The 21,398-nt window shown below is 41.4% G+C and overlaps 1 protein-coding gene across 1 annotated transcript; it reads left to right on the forward strand.

Moving 5' to 3' along the window:
- The first annotated feature begins 17,519 nt into the window (after positions 1–17,519).
- tob1b (transducer of ERBB2, 1b) lies at positions 17,520–20,969 on the forward strand. The gene is made up of 2 exons (XM_053341414.1): positions 17,520–17,739; positions 18,814–20,969. Exon 2 carries the CDS (start codon positions 18,979–18,981, stop codon positions 19,993–19,995), a length of 1,017 nt encoding a protein of 338 aa, XP_053197389.1. The 5' UTR covers positions 17,520–17,739; positions 18,814–18,978; the 3' UTR covers positions 19,996–20,969.
- Positions 20,970–21,398: the final 429 nt, after the last annotated feature.

Consider the following 21,398-nt stretch of genomic DNA (forward strand, 5'->3'; position numbering starts at 1 on the left):
GACACAGAAAGTAACTGAAGTGGTTGTGTGAGTGGATTGAAAAAAGAGAGAAAAGTTTGATGATAGATTGCTGGGTGAAGAAGACGTTCCTGTTAGTTTCAGAAGTTATAAAAATTATTTGATTTGAACCTCCAAATGGTGATGTCAGAAAAGTGTTGGAGGAGGAAATTACAGATGTGATTCAAACATTGGACAAGCAATTTGTTGAAGCATACCGACACCTCTAGACATAAAGTTCCCACCATGCATCATTTGAACTATCCTGTATGATGTCACATCTAGAAAAATGAATGATTATCAATATGTAACTCTTAAAATTCAGGGTCTGAATTAGACTCTCTTGGTTTTGTGGGGCAGGGTCATCAACACTGCCAGCCAAACAGTGTAAATGATGCCAGTGCACTTCTTCGCCATGCTAATGTCACAATAAGAGCAAGGCAAAACCTGTTACATGGCTGGACTGTGTCTGAAACACTAGAGGGCTTTTAATTTGAATCTATGGATATAGGAAGTGACAACACATGGTGACCAAGCCCCCAGGAATTGTACCATGCATTGACTGTTGCCAGTTTGACATGGGGCCTTTATCAATACCAAATATGCCCAATTCGGACTTGCGTAACTGCTAGTCCGAATTTGGCAAGTTTAACTCGGAAGTACAAACTTCCTAAGACTTCTTTCTTATTGAAACAGAATTGCAGTAAATTATGTTATTCAGTTTGTAATGCAGCTGTAATAAAATGTAGTTTAATAAAATATAATTTTAAACTGATATTACTTTTTAATACATTTATATTTCTGTAAATGTGGTGATATCTGTACATATAGAGCTCCAGTGGTAGCACTGTTGCTCTGTCCAGTAAAAACATGAAGCTTCACTCTACATTCAAACTAATGTGGCAGCTACAACTGTTACATTTCATCTGTGAGCCCAACGTTTATCTTCCAAAAGGAATTATATCATATATCAAAATGCTGCAGAGACATTAGAGCCAGCTGTAAATCACCAAAGAGCTGCGTATCAGGTCATCGGATCATGTTCCACCGGGATGATGACATGTTGACCGGCCGATCAGTCGAGCTGCTAACAGCTGGTTTCTCCCAGCCAGTGGTACCTCACATTTCCGAAAACATCGGCGCAAATTCTCAAGTAGTTGTCATTTGCATAAACATATTGAGAATCATAATAGTAAAAATATCATTAAAACTTTACAAATTGACATTTTAACAGTCCCAAAGCAAAGACAATTACAACAGTTTAATCTCTGACATTGCTGCCAGTTGGTGCAAAATGCATTCTGGGTTACTTTACTTTCATGTCATTCAGCCAGCCAATCATGTAACTTCATCACTCAGTCACTCAGCCAGTCAGGAACAGACATTCACATTTATAGGGCTTGCCCTGTTGCTGTGATCCAGACAAAAAAATAGGAAGAAACCCCTCCTGGAATCAATATTGTTACTTATATGCATGTTGAGTCTGCCATCAGAGAGGAGAGTGATCTCTGTGGTGTCTTGCTAATCAATGGCCAGATGGCTGCCCAGCATCACTTCTGTAAAATTCAAATTTTTCGCCTCATGTTTGATTAGTATTCGAAATGTTGTCTGATTGCAAAGTGGGCTGCTGCACCTCGCCGCCGCCCGGTTTATGTGTTATTTCTCAGGGCGACTGCCTGCAGACGAGAGTCCCTTTGCCTCTGATTAAACCCTTGAAGCAAGGTCTTTATCCTGGCAAGAACCCATGTGAGCATGTGTGTGAGTACAGGGAGAGAGAAAGAGCATGTCTGTGTGTTAGGCTGAGAGAGAGAGGGGGGGGGGTGGAAGGGAGGGGGAGGCAGTGGTGTAGCTCTGTCTGCACGTGTGTGCTGGCCCACGTTACCTACAGGGAGGAAAAATGGAGGGAGTGGTGTGGGCGGAGGTGTGTGGGTGAGGAGAGGAGGGAGGGGGCACGACAAGACATTGGCAGTCTGTCCTGATGTCTGCTGAGAGAGGGAGAGATGAAGGAGGGCGTATGAAACAGAAAGTGCAGGTGACCTGTGGTGCTGTCAGGCTGCCGGTCACAGACAGGCTAACAGGCTAACTGCTGCTAACCAGTGTCCCTTTGGAAAGAGATGAAGAGGGATTAGACGTCTTCTGTCTGCACTCCCTGCAATCACATGGATCGACCGGAAGCGAAAGTGTGTGAGAGACGAAACACGGGAGTAAACATCATACGGGTGACGCAGAGCAGCATGACAGCACTGTTGATAGAATAGAACAGAATAAATGTGCCAGTCGATGAATATTGGCTGATTTTAGATGGTTCAGACGTTGCCAAATCTAAATGGAGTTTTAGGGATCTCGTCTTTAAACAGATGAACACAGCCAGGAAAAACAAACGTGGTCAAAAGTTACAGACTGACTGACCTTGAGCACCCCTCACACACATACACACTCACACACAAGTTGTCCTACGTCACTTTTGGGGACATTAGACATGGGCATTAATTACCTGGAGACTTCGCTTAACCTTAACCTTAAACACTGATCCAAAAATCAACCTTTTCCCAATTGGGGACTTGCCATCTCCAATTAACTGATTCTAGGCTGGTCCCCAAAAGTACCCTATGACAGACACATACATACACACAGACTCACACACAGCAGTCATTAAGACCTGGGTCTGTATTGTGCTGGGACTGCAGTGAAGGCTATTACACTCCCTGGTTCTGTCTCTCAATAATGCATGATTAATTAGCCAACTCTGAAATAGAGTGAAACTGAGCACAGGGTGGAAACTGAAGAGGGACTCAGTAGGTAGCCACTGTCTCATACATACAAAAGCCTGCACATACAGACACACACACACACACACACACACACACACACACACACACACACACACACACACACACATACACATACACATACACACAGTGCTACGTACACTCAGATATGCAGACAGTGTGTCATATTTTATATATCGAGTTTTTCCTCACACGCTCTTAATCAAAATCTTTGCTGAAATTTTAATTGAAAATTCATCTTAACAATTTATTGTATATAGAATTGAAGTCTAAAATAAATAACTTTTTTAAAGCTGTACTACTAAATATTCTAAATAATCAGCATGCCCCGGTAGGCTACTGGTTAAGCTATATGTAATTCCAGCAGTGAATATTTGTTGCATGTCTCTTTTCCCTCTTGTTTTCTGTCATATGTAAAATGATCATCATGTCTTTCAGCTCATTAATTTGGTTTTAAGGCCCACAAATGTTCTGTTTTTGTTTAAATACCTAATGATCATCATAAATCATGCATTATAAGAGCTGGATACTGTTAGGCTCATCTGATTTGCTGCCAATTAATCCCGGTGGCCAAATGTGGTACTACAAACATAAAAACCCCCTTCAGCCTATAAAGGAGTTCCCTCATTGACTTACATTATTAAAAAGACATCTGCATTTTAATTGAGCAAAGTTTCTCTCACTCCTGAAGGGATTCCTGACAGTGTTGATGATTTTACACTCTCCTCCCTTCACTGCAGCTCAGAATAACATGAGGCAACTGTGTGATGATAATTGGAAATAAAAACTTAACCCTCTGTTGTGTTTTATTAGAAAAAGAATCCACACGCTGTTAATTAGCTCCCATGATTATAATTATACCTTGGTCAAATAGATCTCATCGGACAGCGGTAGTAGTCCTACATAACTTTTTTATGTGCATCAACATATTCAGAGAACTTTGTTCATCTTCAAACAGCAACAAAAAACCCATACTCAGTACCAGTGGGAGGCAAGCAGTGCCTTTGCTTGACGGCCAAATGTGGCCTTCTAAGAAATGTATTTGGCCCGCTGATAAAAGTTTTGTCATTTCCATCAAATGTTTTACATGATTTTTCACAAATCTACTGTAGATAATAATATAATATATAACAATATCAATACAAGGTGCATGTAAATCACAATAAATACTGTATGTATGCAAACCATGAGTATGCACCACTTACTTGCACCAGGCTGTATGAACAGAGCATAGTGCAAATCTTACCAGATGAGTGACCATAGATGCCAGTAAATCCTACACACTGCACCTTTAATTGTTTTTAGACTGTTTGACTAGAACACATTTGTGGATCACAAACCCAAACAGGTGGCAATCTTACTGAAATGACAACAACAACAGCAGTACTAGTTCAGCCAGTCTTATAGTCAACACAGAACAAACATTCAGACATGTCAGACATCATTTCTAGTGTTTCTTGTTATGCCATTATTGAATTCATTTCAGTTTATGCTGTCGCTGAGTGTCGCATTTCTCTGCTGGTGTCACAGTTTAATCTCATTTCATGTTTCATTCATGCTTCTGATGATGTTGCTCATAATTAACAACCCCACTTCTTTCACATGAATGTGCTCATAGCTGGAGTTAACCAACCTAGTTGAAAACTAGCCTTGTGATACTTACCAGGCTAAGGGTCAATGTAGCTAAGATAGCCATGCTAAAAACTGGAAAGTAAAAATATGAATCATTGTAAAATAGTACAAAGTATAATAGCTTAAAAAACAGAGTAAATACAATACAACAATCAAGTAAAATACAACAGTTTAATAGAAGTTGAGTAGGGCATCAGTGTGAAGATGATCTAATAAAAGGCTTAAGTGAAGAAGTAAGTTTTTAGTTGTCTAGATACAGCCACCTGGTGAGGTACTGTCTGTTCATATGTTGTTTAACTTCAAAAGATTTGTCTGTGACTTTTTAAAATAGGTTTTACTTTTAAGAGTAACACAAGCACAAATGAGACATCAATAAAGCCCACTAGCTATCTAAAGCTTACTAATGTAAGCTACCATAAGCTAGTGGTTATACCAGACTAGAAGGCTGTAGCAGCAAAACAGCTGAGAGTACTGAACTTAGACACGATGCTTTTTATTTTTTGAGTCAAATTACAATTTTACATTTGGGTCAGTAATACAGAAATATCTATCTAAAGCTTGCTAATGTTAGCTACCATAAGCTAGTGGTCAGACTAAGAAGGCTGTAGCAGCAAAACTGCTGAGTACTGAACTAAGACAAGACACTAGGGGAAACCCTAATGAATCAAACTACATGCACCTTACATTTGTGTCTTTACAAATTTACATTCATAACAGGAAAATTGTCATTTTTCATATCATTTTCAAAGAGGTACATTGTCTTTAAAACAAGTGTTAAGTTTGCTCTAACCATATTGATGACTGTGCTGGCATTAATAGGAATTTCTCACAGTCTAAGCAGAATTTTGCTTCTTTTGTTTAATGCCTCTTCAAGATAACATACAACACCAAACATTAGTAACAATGGGTGATTTGCACTGCACTGTCTCATCTGTTTCATCCATCGCTTCCCCTTTTCAGGATCTCATGTCTGTGCCAAATCTTGATCAAACCGCTCTGACTTCACATCCTAGTGTGATTCATCCACAAAGTTCCAATTTAAGTCGTCTGTTTCCATGCTCTGAACTTTTCCCCTCGACTCTCAGGTCTGCCCTAGGCAACAGACAGTTAATATGTTACAGGGAGTCGGAGAAAGAAAGACAGAGAGAGCGAGGGCATCCATGAATAGGGAGTATTCAGCTTCTGCCTCTGCCTCATTCCCACAGAGACTAGGCCTGGGCTGGAGTTTCAACCCGGTCTGGCCCAGTGAAATACAAACCTCTCTCATCACAGACTCTGATTCCCACTAGAAACACATTATTGATTCCTCTCTGCGACCCCTCCGTATTTTATTATTGCTAAGGTGAAAACGGATAACAGGAAAGCTCATATCAGCATGCAGCAGAACAATACTGCATTGTGGCAACTCAGCTCCACTCTACTGAAGAGGACAACTCCTCCTGAAATCATTCACGGCACCAGTGGCTGCACACAATTATGATCCTGTGCTCAGCCTGCCCTGTGCCAATAATGAATACATGGATACACAAACACAAGATGGGATTGTGAATTAGCATTCGATAACAGCTGCTGTTGAAAGTGGAGCTCTGCTTGCATAAGCTGCCCGCTGTCCCGCTGAGAAAGCGTGCGGCCTCACAGTTGTGATCGTCAGGCCCGTTTACCCCAAATGAATGTTGAAAATATGGCGAATGTTGGCTTTATGAAACAAGATACAACATCTTTATTGTTTTTGGTTACTCTGAGAGGGAGCTTTGCCTGTGGTTTGGCATGTCAGGAAAACTTACCGTCAGATGCAGTGCCACTATTCAGAACTCTACCTCTAACTTAAGAGAAGAAGAGGAAAGCAGCTTTTGACTATATTACTACAAATAATGATCCAAATCTTGTGTTGGAGTTAAGGGTGTGGATCGTGATGTGACAGTCCATCTCGTTTCCTCTTTTCTCTCTCCCTTCCTCTCAAGCTCTTGATCAGGAGTCAGTTTGACGCGATGACTCACGGTTGGAGGTGGTTTTTTAAACAGCTTGAGGGACAACCGTGCATCTGGGTTTTTTTTTTCCTTCTTTTTTTTTTAAATACTTTGCATTAACAACAGCAATCTGTCTTGCTCGGGAGCACAGATGCAGGTCTGGATTTGGGAGACAAGCTGCAGATTGCTCTGTGTGATTAGTGGTCTCCTGAGCCACATTCGTATATTTCTAGCATTATTCATACAAGAGAAAAAAACAGGGTGATTGAGGGATGAGTTTATTGCTGGGGGGAAGATGAGAGTGCAATTGTCTGAGATTTTACAACTACGCTGCAAAACATTACCTGAAACAAATTGAAATATATTGTTTTAAAACTCAAGTGAGGACAGCAAAATACTCTAAAATGGTTTAAAAATGTAGTAAGGCACAGCACTATTTCACTTTAAATGTAGCATAAAAACTTGACCAATTTAAAAAAAACACAAAACAAATTGAAAAAACAAGCTATGTTTATTACTAAAATTTAAAGTTTCTGGTAGGCAGACAAATATCAAAGTCAAATTAAAAGTCTCTAATAGGCTAATTGTTTTACTTAGAACAGAGTCACACTGGCTGGCTTTCAGGCTTTATGCTAAGCTAAGATAGAAATGTATTCGCTTCATATTTACAGACATGAGAATTGTTCTGCCTGCTTCAAGGCTTTATTTTAAGCTAAGTCAGTGGTTGGTTAGCTTTATATTTACAGGCTGTTATTGATTTCCTCATCTAACTTTTAAGAAGTAAAAGTTGAAAAATTTCTTTAAACTAGTCTTGCAAATGAAATACATAATTGGACAAAGAAACATAATTTGTGTGTGCCTTCCTAAACCGTTACACAACACTGTTAAAAATAATGATGTTTTAGGATGTGACAACCCTGTGGTTAAGGTTTAGGGAAATATCATAGTTTGACTTCAAATATAATTCACTTTTTTAAGGTTAGAGAAACATGCTGTGTGGGTTAAAGTTACTACTTCCTCAAAGTGTGGCGATTCATGTTGTCACGGCTACAATAATAGGCATGAAGGTTCAGGTTAGTGGATGATTGGAAATGTGACACTCACTGTTAGAAACAGGAAATGAGCAGTAGTCTCTTGTGGCAAAGTCCGCCCCTCCTCCTCTGAATGAGACAAATTGTCAACTTTTATATAATCATCCGAACTGCTCGACAGCTACGGGTCATAATTACTACAGCTGCTGGACGGCATCTGTCACTCAAATGTAACCAGATATCATTTTTTCTAAATGACTGAGGTTATATATGGTATTAATTTTCTTGGGAGGACAGTCTTGAAAATAATGAAATGAGACATACATTCTTCAGTAGGAGAGTTGTGCTCTCTCTTCAAGATGCCACTTCATGCAGACACAATGGAGAGAGAGAGTAAGACTTGTGGGTTAGGGTTAGGGTTAGGACTCAATACTAAAATGACATGTTATGATGGATACTTTTTTGAAACAGAGGCTTGAGGTGGATCATTAGCAGGTGTATTTCTTGTATCTATTGAATAATACTCAAATATAATAATTTTTCTTCAAAAAAGGTAAAACAATTACTTGAGTCAGATGTTCCTGCTTGGTCCACAACAAGAATTAATTCTTCTTTTCTTTAATTCTTTTCTTTAATTCTAAATATGAAATTATCATCTTTTTTATTAACTTTATTTTTCATTCTGCTACCCCAGTAGATTATGAGCATGCCTCAGAGCAGTTATCAATAATACAATAGATTAATGCAACATGTGTGTGCAGTGTGTGTTTTGCTGAAAGAATACACACACACACACACACACACACACACACACACACACACACACACACACACACACACACACACACACACACACACACACACACACCATCAAACAACAACAACAAAAAAAAGGGAAAATGTGGCCATTTGTGTGTCAGTTGGTCCTAACCTATTCCAAATGAAATTGAGGATGTACACGTCGACCTCACAGACTCATGGCACCCTGTCCTGGACTTGGTCATGTGAGTGCTACACACACACACACACACACACACACACACACACACACTCGTGAGCTAGCAGGGGAGAAATGCTGTCGTGGACCCTGTTCTGAAAGCAGGTTTGCCCAAGCTGTTTGTACTGGCGCTGCTCCAGACTTCAGCCTGTCACACTGTGACTGTGAGTGCAGAGAGGGGGGAAAATATAGGAGGTTTTATGGAAACAGTGCAGATAAGAAGAGCAAACTGTCAGAGGGGAAAAAAGGACAAATATTAAAGAGCTAAGTGTAAAGAAGAAAAAAAGCTTACACAACATGAAGTGAAGAAATAGGAAAGAATGGAGTAAGAAATGGTTAGTGAGCGAGAGGTGATGGTGGTGGTGGGGACATACAGAGGCATGTTTGGGTTCGTTCTTTGACCTCCCATTTCGATCAGGGGGAATATGTGATTAATGGATTTTCACATGGACATGGAGTCACTCACCACTTCCCTGTGACATTCTTCCCAATCTCCAATCTCTCTGTGGCTGTTTCCAGGCCTGGTCCTGGTCCCAGTTCAGGACTGTGGGCGTCTCTCCACCCACAGCTCAGGTCACAGCAGACAGTAAACACTGTGCTAAGTAAATGCCTGACAGAACTGGGCTCAGAGGGAGAAGGTTAGCTTAGCGTGGGTACCATAGGCACTGAAGAGCTTATTTATTTACTCCTCTGTAAGCCGAGGCACACACTAAATACTTATTACACGTATGCAATTAACTCTTTTGGGGACTATATGGGGACATATCTGTGTTAGACACAGCTTTTGATATTTGATTATATAAATAAAATTACCAATAAAGAACATCTGAGCAGCTTCCAAGATGCTGCTGGGATATTTAATCTGTGTTGACATTGAGCGAAGCCGGATTTAAAGTGAATATACACAAACAACTACATTTAGCACTACAGGTGGCTGATTTCACAACCAATGAAAGGATCCATGTGTTCAGTCATGCCACGAATGCAATAGGACTAACAACTGTGAATGAAAAGACTTCAACTCAGTGCTGCGTCTAATACAGTGGTATTTACTACAAATCGTATTACATCAATAACCAGGATGTAGGAACTTCCCTTTCTCAGTGTGAGCTAAGCTGCTGGTGTGGAGACTGAGTCTCTGTGTCCCACTAGGCAGTGGATATTTCCCAACACCAGCAGCTTTGTGGGATTGACACAGCTCAGCTGTATTGTGGTGAGCACTGGAGTGGCCTTGTGTGGCCTTTTGTATTGTACTCATAGGAGGTGGCGTAACAAAAGGACACATGACGTTGGTTTTGGACAGTGAGAGATACGAGGAGGGAAGCTGACCCACAAAGGTCAAACTTCAGATTATGTAGGAGCTTATCTGTGAACTGTGAACAACAAGTCACTGACTCAGAGTGCTTTTTACTATGAGACTGTGCATGGCAAAAGAGGTAATTTACACATATTTGTAAAAGAGTAGAAAAGAGAGGCAGAGTCTGTACAATGAAGCATTAGTTTACTGTGAATATGTATTTTAATACAAGTGTTGTTCAGGTTGATTGTTAGCATTAACGTAAATTATCTGTTCATTGTAGACACTTGTGTCAATCACTAGTGAGCTATTGAATATTAGCACATTTAGCAAAAGCATATTTTCTCACTTAAAGGCACAGTTCAACATTTTTGGGAAATGATTTGCTGGAGGCAGCCTGGGTCTCTGCATACTGCCTGTCAGCATCTCTAAAACCCAGTCATTAACACACTGAATCTCCTTTCTTTAATCTGGTAAAAACAGACATTAAAAATAACAATAAATTGTGGTTTTAGGGGGAGTTATGTGCTGAAAATATTCATTAACAAACACCAACCTGGCGCAGACAGTCTTTTGGCCCAAACTCAGCGTGTGTAGTAATCTTCAGTTATTTATTAAGCTTATTTAGGGAGCTGCTGTATTTTTATAACTTGGAGAGAGAAAGCCAGGCTAGCAATTTCCCCTTGCTTCCAGTCTTTAAGCTAAGCTAGGCTAATAGATATGCTTCTGAACTTAACGCACAAATCTCCTAATATGGAAAGTGAACATGTAGTTCCTAAAATGTGACACTATTCCTTTAACCTGTAATGTTATATAACCATGCAGATAGTCTCAACTGTATGTGCCCAAGTTTTTGAGATATCATATCACACTTCTGTCATACTACACTACAGTTGAAGTGAATGTTTCAACAGACTGGCAGCTGTCTCATAGGGACTATTTCTTCACTAGGAAGCAGCATTTCTCAAACTCTGGGGCGGATACAACCAAAACTAATTTGAGTGAACTATTCCTTAACAGTGTAACATCATAATAGCAAAACCAAAACACATATATTATTGACCCCTTTTTCAGATGTATTTATGTGAACTCGACATGTTTTGCATCACTAATAAACACAACTCTAAGTTTTATATAAGTCTCTATAACACAAAGCACACAATCTAAACAATTTCCATTTATCATCTAAACCTACTGAATTGACTTAATTGACCACATTGCCTGTTCACCCCAACGCTTTCTGATTACTGGGCTGAATTGCACTCAGTAGCAATTCCCAGCCAAAGAGCAATGTCACAATTACTCTCCTCCTCTCTCTCTCTCTCTCCTCCCCAGAGATTACAGCATTGAGCTGCTGATGCGGTTGCATACGGAGGGCCTCGAGAAACACTCGTTTTTCTGCACCGCGGCTCTTTTTTGTGTTCTCTGACTCTTTTTTTATGCCCGCCCTATCACCTTTCTCCATTTCTATCAAAGGACATCCATCAGCGAAATATGGCTCCACCTTCTCCTGTTACCCCAACTATACTGTGTCAGCTTCCTGGAGCAGAGAGCACCAGTCTCTGTTAGTGGAGGAGTTACAGACAACATGGTCTTAACATTTATCTCCATCAAATGTTTCTTTTCTTGATTGACTTGCTCAGTAGGCTACTCAACATATATAAAGCAACTTTCTTATGAGAGCCCATTAAGATGTTTACAATACATACTGTATGTGATGCTGATCATTAGCCTCTGCACACATGAATGATCATGACTTCTAACTCATTAGTTCTCCTTGTCCTGTTTCTCCATCCTGGTCAGCTGTTTATGAAAGCAGAACCTTAACAGAGCTGCTCACACTCGTTCTCCTCTTGGTCACACTCCTTTCCCTCATTCTGCATTTTCAACTACCAACTGTAAAAGAACACAACAAAACAGAACAAAAAAACACACACAAACACACACAAACTCATTGCCATTTAAGAGATGAGATCTGACATTTGTCAGAAAAATAGCACTTGAGTGCTACTCTAACTGTGCAAGAGCATGGGGTAATGTGTAAGAATAGTTGCTATGACTACATTGACATCATTTCTGGCAAACACGATTGAAGGCTTCTCAATAGAGGGTCTGTGCAAATTCTGGCTGTGCGTACACTTTGATGGGAGTTCATGTGAAAAAAAGACATGTTTTTGGGTGTGTGTGTGTGTGTGGGGGGGGGGGGGGGGGTGTAACTTCAAGCTGTATATGCTAATGTCTCCGTTCATATCTGTTGCGATGATGATGCGTGAATCTGACATCATCCGTCGCAGTGCCTGCCCAGGGATGGCTCTCACCCACACAGACAAGAAGAGGGAAGAGAGAGAGGGGACAGAAATCTGTTTTAAGGAGCGTGCAGCGGGTGCGGGGGAGAAGGTTACAGTCCAAATGGAAGAGAACCATGGTGGGGAGGTTGGGGGGGGGGGGGGGTTTGGATAAAAATACAAATCACAATGACAGCCGACAGCCTGCCTACTGTAGCAGAGTCCATTCAGTATTCATGGAAATGTGACACACTCCCATTGCAATGGATGGCTCTCACTCTAAAACCCATTCTATCCACAAGCGCTGGCTGTTCATTTCAGCGGGCGTAAATTGAATTTCTCAAAAAGTCGATCTGACTGCAAGGGCACAGCGTTGCCGCGCGGTGTGCTGTCGGAAGCAGGACAGCAGCGGGAAAAAAACAGGAACAAAAACATGATCTTGTCTCCGTGCCATGTCTGTGTTATTAAGCTTAATGCGACTCTGTTCTGTTCTGTTGGCTGATTCATGACACAGCACCCGGCATGCTAAACATAATCCTCCGACATGAAACCAAATAGTAGAGCAGAATGGTATTTAAATAGGAGGAGCGCAGCTGATCCCCTATTGTGTAACCTTCCTTCTCCTCCAGATGGCTTAATATGAATCTTTCCAGGGGTCAAAACACTGTAACCCCCTGCTCAGATATGAAACCTCTGGGTGCTACATGCCATGAATACGCTCATTATTCCACATAAACACCGCTTCATCCCTCTCTGCAGATGTATGGCGAGTAAGCTCAAGCTTGGGGGCTCACAGAGAAATGTCTGTGTTTGTCCATGCATGCAGGTATGAGAGCGTGTCAAAGAGGAAGGGGGAGGGGGGGCAAATATTACCACTGCTTATATTAATGACATTCCTGGCAATGGTGTGAAAAAGAGCCTCTCTGCCTGCCACACAGCATTTGTAAACAACCTCTGGAGGAAGCAGCCCTGTAATACCCAATCCTCACGCATGCTAGACTCCGGAGCGCTGCCATGTGCCACGGAGAAGAATTATAAACTTTTAAATGATTACACCCCCCGTGTAAACAGAGCTCATACGTGCCGTGGATAAATCACTTTCTGTGGACTCTCCGCTTTCATCATCTCAGCAGAGGTTTAAAGACCATCATTCCTTTTGAATTTAAGGGAAAGAATAAAGCAGGTGCTTGTGCGTGTGTGCATGAGGCTATAAATTCCAGTGAGCAGTGTAATCTTAGATTGCTATCACTACGCATCTGCTATGAATACTAATTGAGCACTGCCTCCTCTGCCGCGGCTAAAACTGCATTTCAATAACAGAGCAGTAAAACTTCTGTTCCACGCAGGGTCGCGTTTATTCAACTGCTAAATGATGTATACGTGCGCAAGAGAGAATTTCTTTGATTTATCAAGAGAAGAAACGTACAGAGGAAGGAGAAGCTTATGTGTTATGTCTCAGTGTAACTAAAATAACAAAAATTTCAAATTATAATAAAGAATCTGCTTCTAATAAATGCAAAATGAAGGCAATGTAGTCTTTCATTCGTTAGCTAATTCGTTAGCTAATTCGTTAGCATCAAATCGATTAAATAAGTCAATATAATACTTAAAGCTCTTACATTGTAAACTATCAGGTTTCCTAATTTCACTGATGTGTGCAGATGTGGCTAAAAGATTAAACATTCTATAATACTTAATACGGCAATAACTGCTTTAAGTCACTTAAGGCTAAAATTAATCTGTAAATACAATGTTTGCATAATACCACCTTTTAAATTGATACAGTGAACTCGTTAGCAACAAAATCCAGCAGATGTGAAGAAACATTAGCCTTAGTCATATTTCCAACCAACTAGTGAATGTAAGTCTAATATTTATTCTGCTTTTAGCTCTGTTTTAGCTCTCCAGCAGTTCCCGAGGGAAATATCTAGTACATTAGCTGCTAAATGCTCCACTTGTATGTTCACAAGCTAGTTTCTAACACTCAGTTTGCCATTTGGTGCTAACTAAGTAGCGTATTATATCAGAGCACAGCTGAAGATGATGAGTGTCAACCAAAACAGTAAATTTGCAGGCTGAAAAAAGCAAAACAAAGAGTTGAAAGAAGCTAAAAGAAGCTAAAGAAGCTAAAAGGCGCCATAGAGATGAGGATAACTGAGTTGGGTGAGAATTCTCTGTGGGGGTCATCATTATGAGCGCCCCCCCTTTCACATTACACATGGTCATATGATACATGGTTAATATAAAAAATATTGATTATAGGACAAAAGGCCCACTATGTTTTGGTTATTGTTATTATCTAGATTTATGTCTAGATTTATGTTGCTACTTGACCACAAAAAGAGGTCACAAAATGTTGAAACAAAAAGAAATGAAGATGAGTGGAGCTGTCCTCACAGGGGCGCACGGTTTAATGAAGAGCTGCAGGAAGAGTGTGTAGTTTATAAAAGCAGCCTATTTATTTTGGCCAGTGTTTTGTCCTGTTGTGACCCTTAAAAAAATACAGAGAAGAATACAGCCAAGAACATGACCTGCCATAACCTAAAATTGAAAGGGGTAATAAAGAAGTCTGTACTTTTTATCCTTCAGGTGAAAATTTGGAGCTCAAGATACCAAGAAAGCCCTCATGGTGAAAGAGTGAAGTCATCTTTCTTAGTACTGTTTGAGCTTTGAAGTCCACTGAAAAGAAGTGGGTTTAATAAATCTATCTGAGCCCTCTTGGTGTTAGTCAAATAACCAAAAGAAATGAATGCAGTCTGTGACAGCTTTCATTATACAGCGTGTTCACATGAGCGATGCTTCTTTTGCCTGTGCTATCAGTTCACTATGCCAAAACACAATTTCTTTCCAATGAAAACACAGTTGTCTTCTGAGCATTTTTTTCATTCTTTTCTCGGTAGAAAGCAAGCAAAGAGGGGTACATATTCATAAGATCCACCCTTCAATTTCATTTCACCCCAAGTTATTGAACATGTGATGGTACACACGCCAGATTAAAAATCCACTGACCACATCTGGGAGGTTAACAGAGCTGCTGCTGCTGCTGCTGCTGCTGCTGACTTATGTGGCAGTTACGAAGCCAGAGAGAGAAGAGGTAAGGGTTTCACAGCTTTGTGAAGAGAGAGGGAGAAAAATGTCTATGTGGACTGACTTCACTAAAAAATTTGCATGAGTCGTGCTAAAGCATTTCACTTCATTAGCTAGTGTTTACCTCCGGTTCCCAGCCAGACAGAATCACAACAACAGGAGGAAACCTTCACCACACACCATTTCCATACTCTGGTGGAGAATAACAAATAGGTCATTGTTACAGTAAGCACAGTGTGGGACTATTATTCTGCCTATCCTGCCTATTCTGCCAAAATGAACACTCACTTACTAAGTATACACAGTGGACCTGGACCTGCGTGTGTTATTTCTTACAACGCTGGGAAAAACTTATTTTTCTTTTTGAACCTCGATGCATCCTGACCACGCTCGTGCAAATTGAAACATGTCTGAACATTTGGTCGTAGTCACACATTTCTTTCTCTGTGAGAGGAGGAAAAAAAACTGCCCTTCTCTGGTGGCCTTGGTGTGTCTCCAAGGCCCCCACGGTGTGTTTAGTTTATGCTCAGGTCATCCATCACACAAGATCCTCTGTGGTGGGGGGACTCATCTCTCACCCCTGCTGAGACTCAATCTGGAGGCTGGAAGAACTCTCCATTGTGCCTGCAGCATCCTGCAGCCCTTCGGCTAGGATCTGACTGCATTTTATAGCACATTGTTTATGGCGCCGGACTGTGATGCTGAGATAAACATCAACTTACAAACATGATAAACCACAATTAACATATGCAGGTTAATGTACACATTCCACTTTTGTTTTGTGGGCTACAGTGAGAAAAGGAGTAATCCACTGAATATAAAAGCACACTGGAAGACAAGAACTACTTTAAAAGACAGATGAAACCCTTCCTCTCTTCTTTTTATACCCCACACATCTTCTAAAAGCTCATTTTCTCAACACAGCAGACTATCCAAGGCCACTCGGATGTTTGCCATGATGAATAATGCACTTTGAAGCATATATGTTCATATTAGCTGAACAGGGAAAGTGAAGAGGAGGGATGTATCCAGTTCATTCCTGCTATGATTTAAGCGAGGGGAACATGACTTGGTGGACAACAGACTGTCTAAATATATTATTATTGATTCAGACCAATCACATACGCCTCTGAAATTATATTGACTCCCCTGCTGTTCCCTCTAGAGAGCCTGTAAGTAGCCAGCAGCTCTGAAATTTTAACATGATCACAAATGACATACAGCATTTTAAAAACATTTTAGTGGGTGTGTGAGTCAGGAAATACTTTTGTTTCTGGGCTTGTCTATCACAAACACACATACACATACACACACATATATAACACCCCCCTCCTCCAAAGAACAGCCTGTCTTCTCTCCTCCTCCCCCTGTCCTACCACCTCCCTCCCAGCTGTAGGATTCATGTGGCATTGTATTTATTGTGCAAACACAGAGTACTGGAGCCCATGTTAGGTAAGAACAGGCCTGACAGAGAAGAGCTTAAGCCCTGCACTGCCCCAGCTGCTGAGAAACAAGCAGCCAGCACGCAGGCATTAGAGAGCACTGGGATCTATTGTGTAACAATTCATTTTTACAGTCCGACGACCGTATAATGAAGAGAATTTTTACCACGGGTACACAGTGGGAAAAGAATGTCAATATTTACACAGATGGCAATAATGAGATTCCATCTGTTTTGTTTAAAAGTGGTGGAAATTGCCCTGTATCACATCACAGAACACAGGTCTCTGTAAGGGAAGTCTGTTAGGTTTAGATACACAGCTACAGCTGGCTCCAGGAACATCAAAATGTCATTGGTGAGTAGCAAGGAATACAACCAGTGACAGGTGTGTTCCTCCGCCACAGAGACTGTCAAGCTCTGTTTAACCCTATAGTGGAGTGGGGAGAGTAGAGAGAAGCATGCTTTCATTTCAGCATTGCCTTTGACTGGCTACAGTAATTATATCGGCTATTGGGCATTATCATTACAACAGACTCTTCATTTATCTGTAGATTTCATGCATGAGCTCAGAAGACCTTTAAGAGGGATTGGCATCACATAAAATGGACATATACAAATAAATCACTTATTCTCTGCTACCTCTCAGCACAAATTGTTTATATTGTTTAAATAAATTGTGTTACTGAAATCGTATTTCGCCTCAAATAGGTCTTTCAAATCATATTTTAGCTTAAACCTGATCGAATAAAATAGTCCAAAGCACATGAAAGGCAAACCACTACCGTAAATAGAACCCTACGGTTGATTGAGCACAACATCCTCCAATCACAGCCGTAGCAGGGGTAGTCGTTGATGACAACCCCGCTCTCAACCAATAGAAACACCATACTGGGTGTTGACCTCTGCGAGCCGCATCACCACCTCCTCTATGTCCGTGGCGGAGGACTACTATAAAAACAAACCAGCCCAAGTTTTAAAGGGCAGAGTTGTAAAAAACTCCCAGGCTGTGGGGAGTCCGCTTGGTAGCCTGAAATATCGGAATTCAACTAATACCCCACAGAAGCAAAAAAACGCCTGGAGCTTATTAGAAGGCCAAACGTCGGCGACTGAATTTTTTGTACCACCTTTAGAAAGCGACACCAGCGACTACACAAGTTATAACGTTTGCTGGAGCGGACTCGACCTAGTGCAAGAAAGACCTGCTGTGAATTTCCATGTAAGTAAATACTGACCAACCGTCGCCATAACATTCATTTCATCCTAAACTGAAACACTCGTGCATTTAATGTTATCGTCGTCTCATTGAGTGTTAAACTGTGACATTAGTGTTGTTACTAAACGTTGTTTCATTTAGTCGGAATATGCAGGCTGTAGCCGCCGAGCTAATTAAAATGCTACGTAGCTTGCTATCGATCTCAACACGATCGTCAGCTCGAATTAAAGCGAATATAACCTGTTAACAGTAACGTCGCCGTTTGCTGCCTGTGTCCTTTTAATCTACAAGGCTTTACTACACACACTGTCACCGAGCGAGAGGTAACACTGATAACCAGCTGGGCTTCACGTTAACAGTATCGTTGAGATAGCAGGCGTTGCTCCATCGCTGTTCACACCCTTCACCGTCAAGTTGGACGGCTAATGCTAGGTTTTTTTAATATTTATTGTCGGTGTCGTCATGTTAAGCGAGTGTCTTTTGCTCTCTGTTATAGAAAGAGCTTCACGGTCGTGGTTAGACTTTGAATGATGATTATGTAACAATGAAAGCTTGTACGTGCTCCCTAGGAGCCCAGGCAGTGCACGGGAAAGGCACTAGTATAGGTTAGAAATGTCCTCCCACCTCGACGCTCCAGGCAGGAGGTTTCGCCCGAACATGTCCTCCTGCCATAATGAGGCAATCAGAAGAAGGAAAAAAAAATCCTTCTTTTATTGACACCTGCCATCAAATCCACCGCCCTCCATGCAGAGGTCAACCATGGTTGCGTTTATCTGTCACACGAGACCGCTGGGGAACACACACACACACCCACACACACACACACACACACATACACTGCTGAGTCTCTGAGTCAGTGGCCCGTGTTTATTTTTAGCTGTTGATATTGTACAGCTGAGATACAGCACTGCTGTGGAGGGGACGGGGGAGGGGTGAGGGGGGGACAGGTGAAGTTAAATACTTATTACTGATTCAGATGTGATGATGATGATCAGTTTTTGCTGCCTTTTTGTCTTTTTTGAGATGACTACAACCTGCTTCAGATTCCTAATGTTTCCCCTTTCCTTTCCAATCCAGGATTCACAACCTAACCCTGTTTCAGGAAGGATATACATTTCAGAGACGAGCACTTAATCAGAGTGTTTTCATCACGCCGATCACTGCTGCCTTGGAGGTTTTTGCAACGCTCAGAAAAAGCCACCCTGTGACGGAAGAAGAATCGCCCTCGCCACTGAAGCAGCTATGCAGCTTGAAATTCAAGTAGCACTCAACTTTATTATTTCCTATTTATACAACAAACTCCCTCGACGACGCGTGAATATCTTCGGTGAAGAGCTCGAGAGGCAGCTGAAGAGAAAATATGAAGGCCACTGGTACCCAGATAAGCCATACAAAGGTTCAGGGTTCAGATGCATCCATGTAGGGGAGAAGGTGGACCCTGTGGTGGAGCAGGCAGCCAAAGAGAGTGGGCTGGACATCGAAGACGTCCGGAATAACCTCCCTCAGGACCTTAGTGTGTGGATCGACCCGTTTGAGGTTTCCTACCAGATTGGGGAGAAGGGACCGGTCAAGGTGCTATATGTGGATGATAACAATGAGAATGGATCCGAGCTGGACAAAGAGATCAAGAACAGCTTTAATCCCGAGGCCCAGGTCTTCATGCCAATCAGCGACCCCGTCGGGGCATCCTCAGAGTCCAGTTCCCCCTCTCCTCCTTTCGGTCAGTCCGCTGCAGTGAGCCCCTCCTTCATGCCACGCTCCACCCAGCCCTTAACCTTCACCACTGCCACCTTCGCTGCCACCAAATTCGGCTCCACTAAGATGAAGAGCAGCGGCCGTGGCAACAACAACAGCAATGGCGGTGGCGGCAGCAGCAGCAGCAGCAAGGTGGCCCGCACCTCCCCTACCAATAACCTGGGCCTGAATGTCAACACCCTACTGAAGCAGAAAGCCATCTCCACCTCCATGCACTCACTGTACGGGCTGGGCTTGGGGCAGCAGCAGCAGCAGAAGGCCTCTGCTCTCTCCCCAAATGCCAAGGAGTTTGTGTTCCCCAGCCTCCAGGGCCAGGCCAGCCCTGGAGCCGTGTTCCCCGGGGAGGGCTCCCTGGGACTCGGCCCTCTGCAGTACAACAATGCCTTTGACATGTTTGCGGCCTACGGAAGCCTCAACGACAAGTCCCTTATGGATGGCCTCAACTTCAGTCTGAGCAACATGCAGTATTCTAACCAGCAATTCCAGCCAGTCATGGCTAACTAAACTCATCATCACCAGATGTTTATTTATGAATGATGGTGGCTCAAAGAGAAGGAAAAACAAAAACGCACACTTTAGAAACTGGACTCTCAAAAAGGATATAGTGTCTAGTCAGTCAAGCGCATGTGCCCAAGGGTGTTTCTACTGTGCCCCCTTGAGTTTGTTTCTACTCAAAAGCTTGTTGTACAAACACATCCAAGCTTGGTTACTTCAATTCAACATGCATCATTGTTTTTCTTTTTCCTTTTTGCCAACCAAGCACAAAATTTTTTACTATGTTGAGAAAAATACTCCAAAAAAAAGAAAAATCTGGAAAAAAAAAATACAAGCTTCAAGTTTTGGCCTCTTACAGTATTTTACAGGTGGTAAGACAAGGCTGATTTTTATGAATTGGCACTACTAAGTGGGGTTACTTGGTCTTTTTCTAATTGTATAATTTAATTTAGTACAGAGTTTGTAAGATATCAGAGTATATATTGTTTCTATGACATGGTGTTGCATTTATATCTTTTTACTACTCCAGTGATCTGTGATGGCTGCAGCAGCTTTTCCTTATTTTTTTCTTTTTTAAAAGATAATTGTTAAAGAAATCCATCTTTAAAAAAAAAAATACATCAAATATTCTAAAGATTGTGTACAGAGTATTCCTTAGTGGTGGAATTCAAGTGTAGGAATATTTGCTTTTTTCTGAAAGATGAATTGTATTTTCTGTTAAGAGGTAAAAGATTTTGCTATACTATGGACAAAAATGTAATCGTATGAATATTAATTTTGTACCTACATTGTGCAATACTTGATAAAAAATACGGTATAACAAAGTATTTTGAGTCAGTGTCTTACATGTCAAGAGGGACTGAAATAGTTTATATTGTTAAGTTTGTATTAAATGCTTAAAAATTATATGCTTGTCTTTATTTTTTTTAATTTCATATTTGCACCCTGGTCTTTTTAATAAAATAAACTACAGTTGAACGTGATCTGTGGACAGCGCACTTCTTTTTATTGCTCAGGTTACCACAGCAGGTACGATCTATTTTTAATATTTAAGCAATAGCACACTTTGCTGTTGGGCAATCTGCTGCTTGAGCAGATAATAGTAATGATAGTCACATGCTAGGATTTACCCCCTCTGTGTCATGAGGGCGGCTCGAGGTTAGAAATGGAGACTTGACTGTGCAATCTGTCTGTGGCGACATAAAGCCTGGAAGCTTCTATACTGTAAACTTTGGACCTGTTCTGGGGTTTGTAGGTGGAGGTTAATGTCTCAATAATCGCAGGGAGTAGCCACGTGACATCATGCCTGTGAAGACAGGTGGAAGGCTATTTATGATTATGACAGTCATTGTAGCAACGTGAAACACCACATTTAATCTGAGCCTCTACCAGTCCAACTTTAACTGTAGATA

The sequence above is a fragment of the Scomber japonicus genome, chromosome 20 (assembly GCF_027409825.1).
Source record: "Scomber japonicus isolate fScoJap1 chromosome 20, fScoJap1.pri, whole genome shotgun sequence".
Lineage (NCBI taxonomy): Eukaryota > Metazoa > Chordata > Actinopteri > Scombriformes > Scombridae > Scomber > Scomber japonicus.

What these genes read in the sequence shown, in the direction of transcription:
- tob1b (XM_053341414.1), top strand. Translation starts at nt 18,979, where the DNA reads ATGCAGCTTGAAATTCAAGTAGCACTCAACTTTATTATTTCCTATTTA.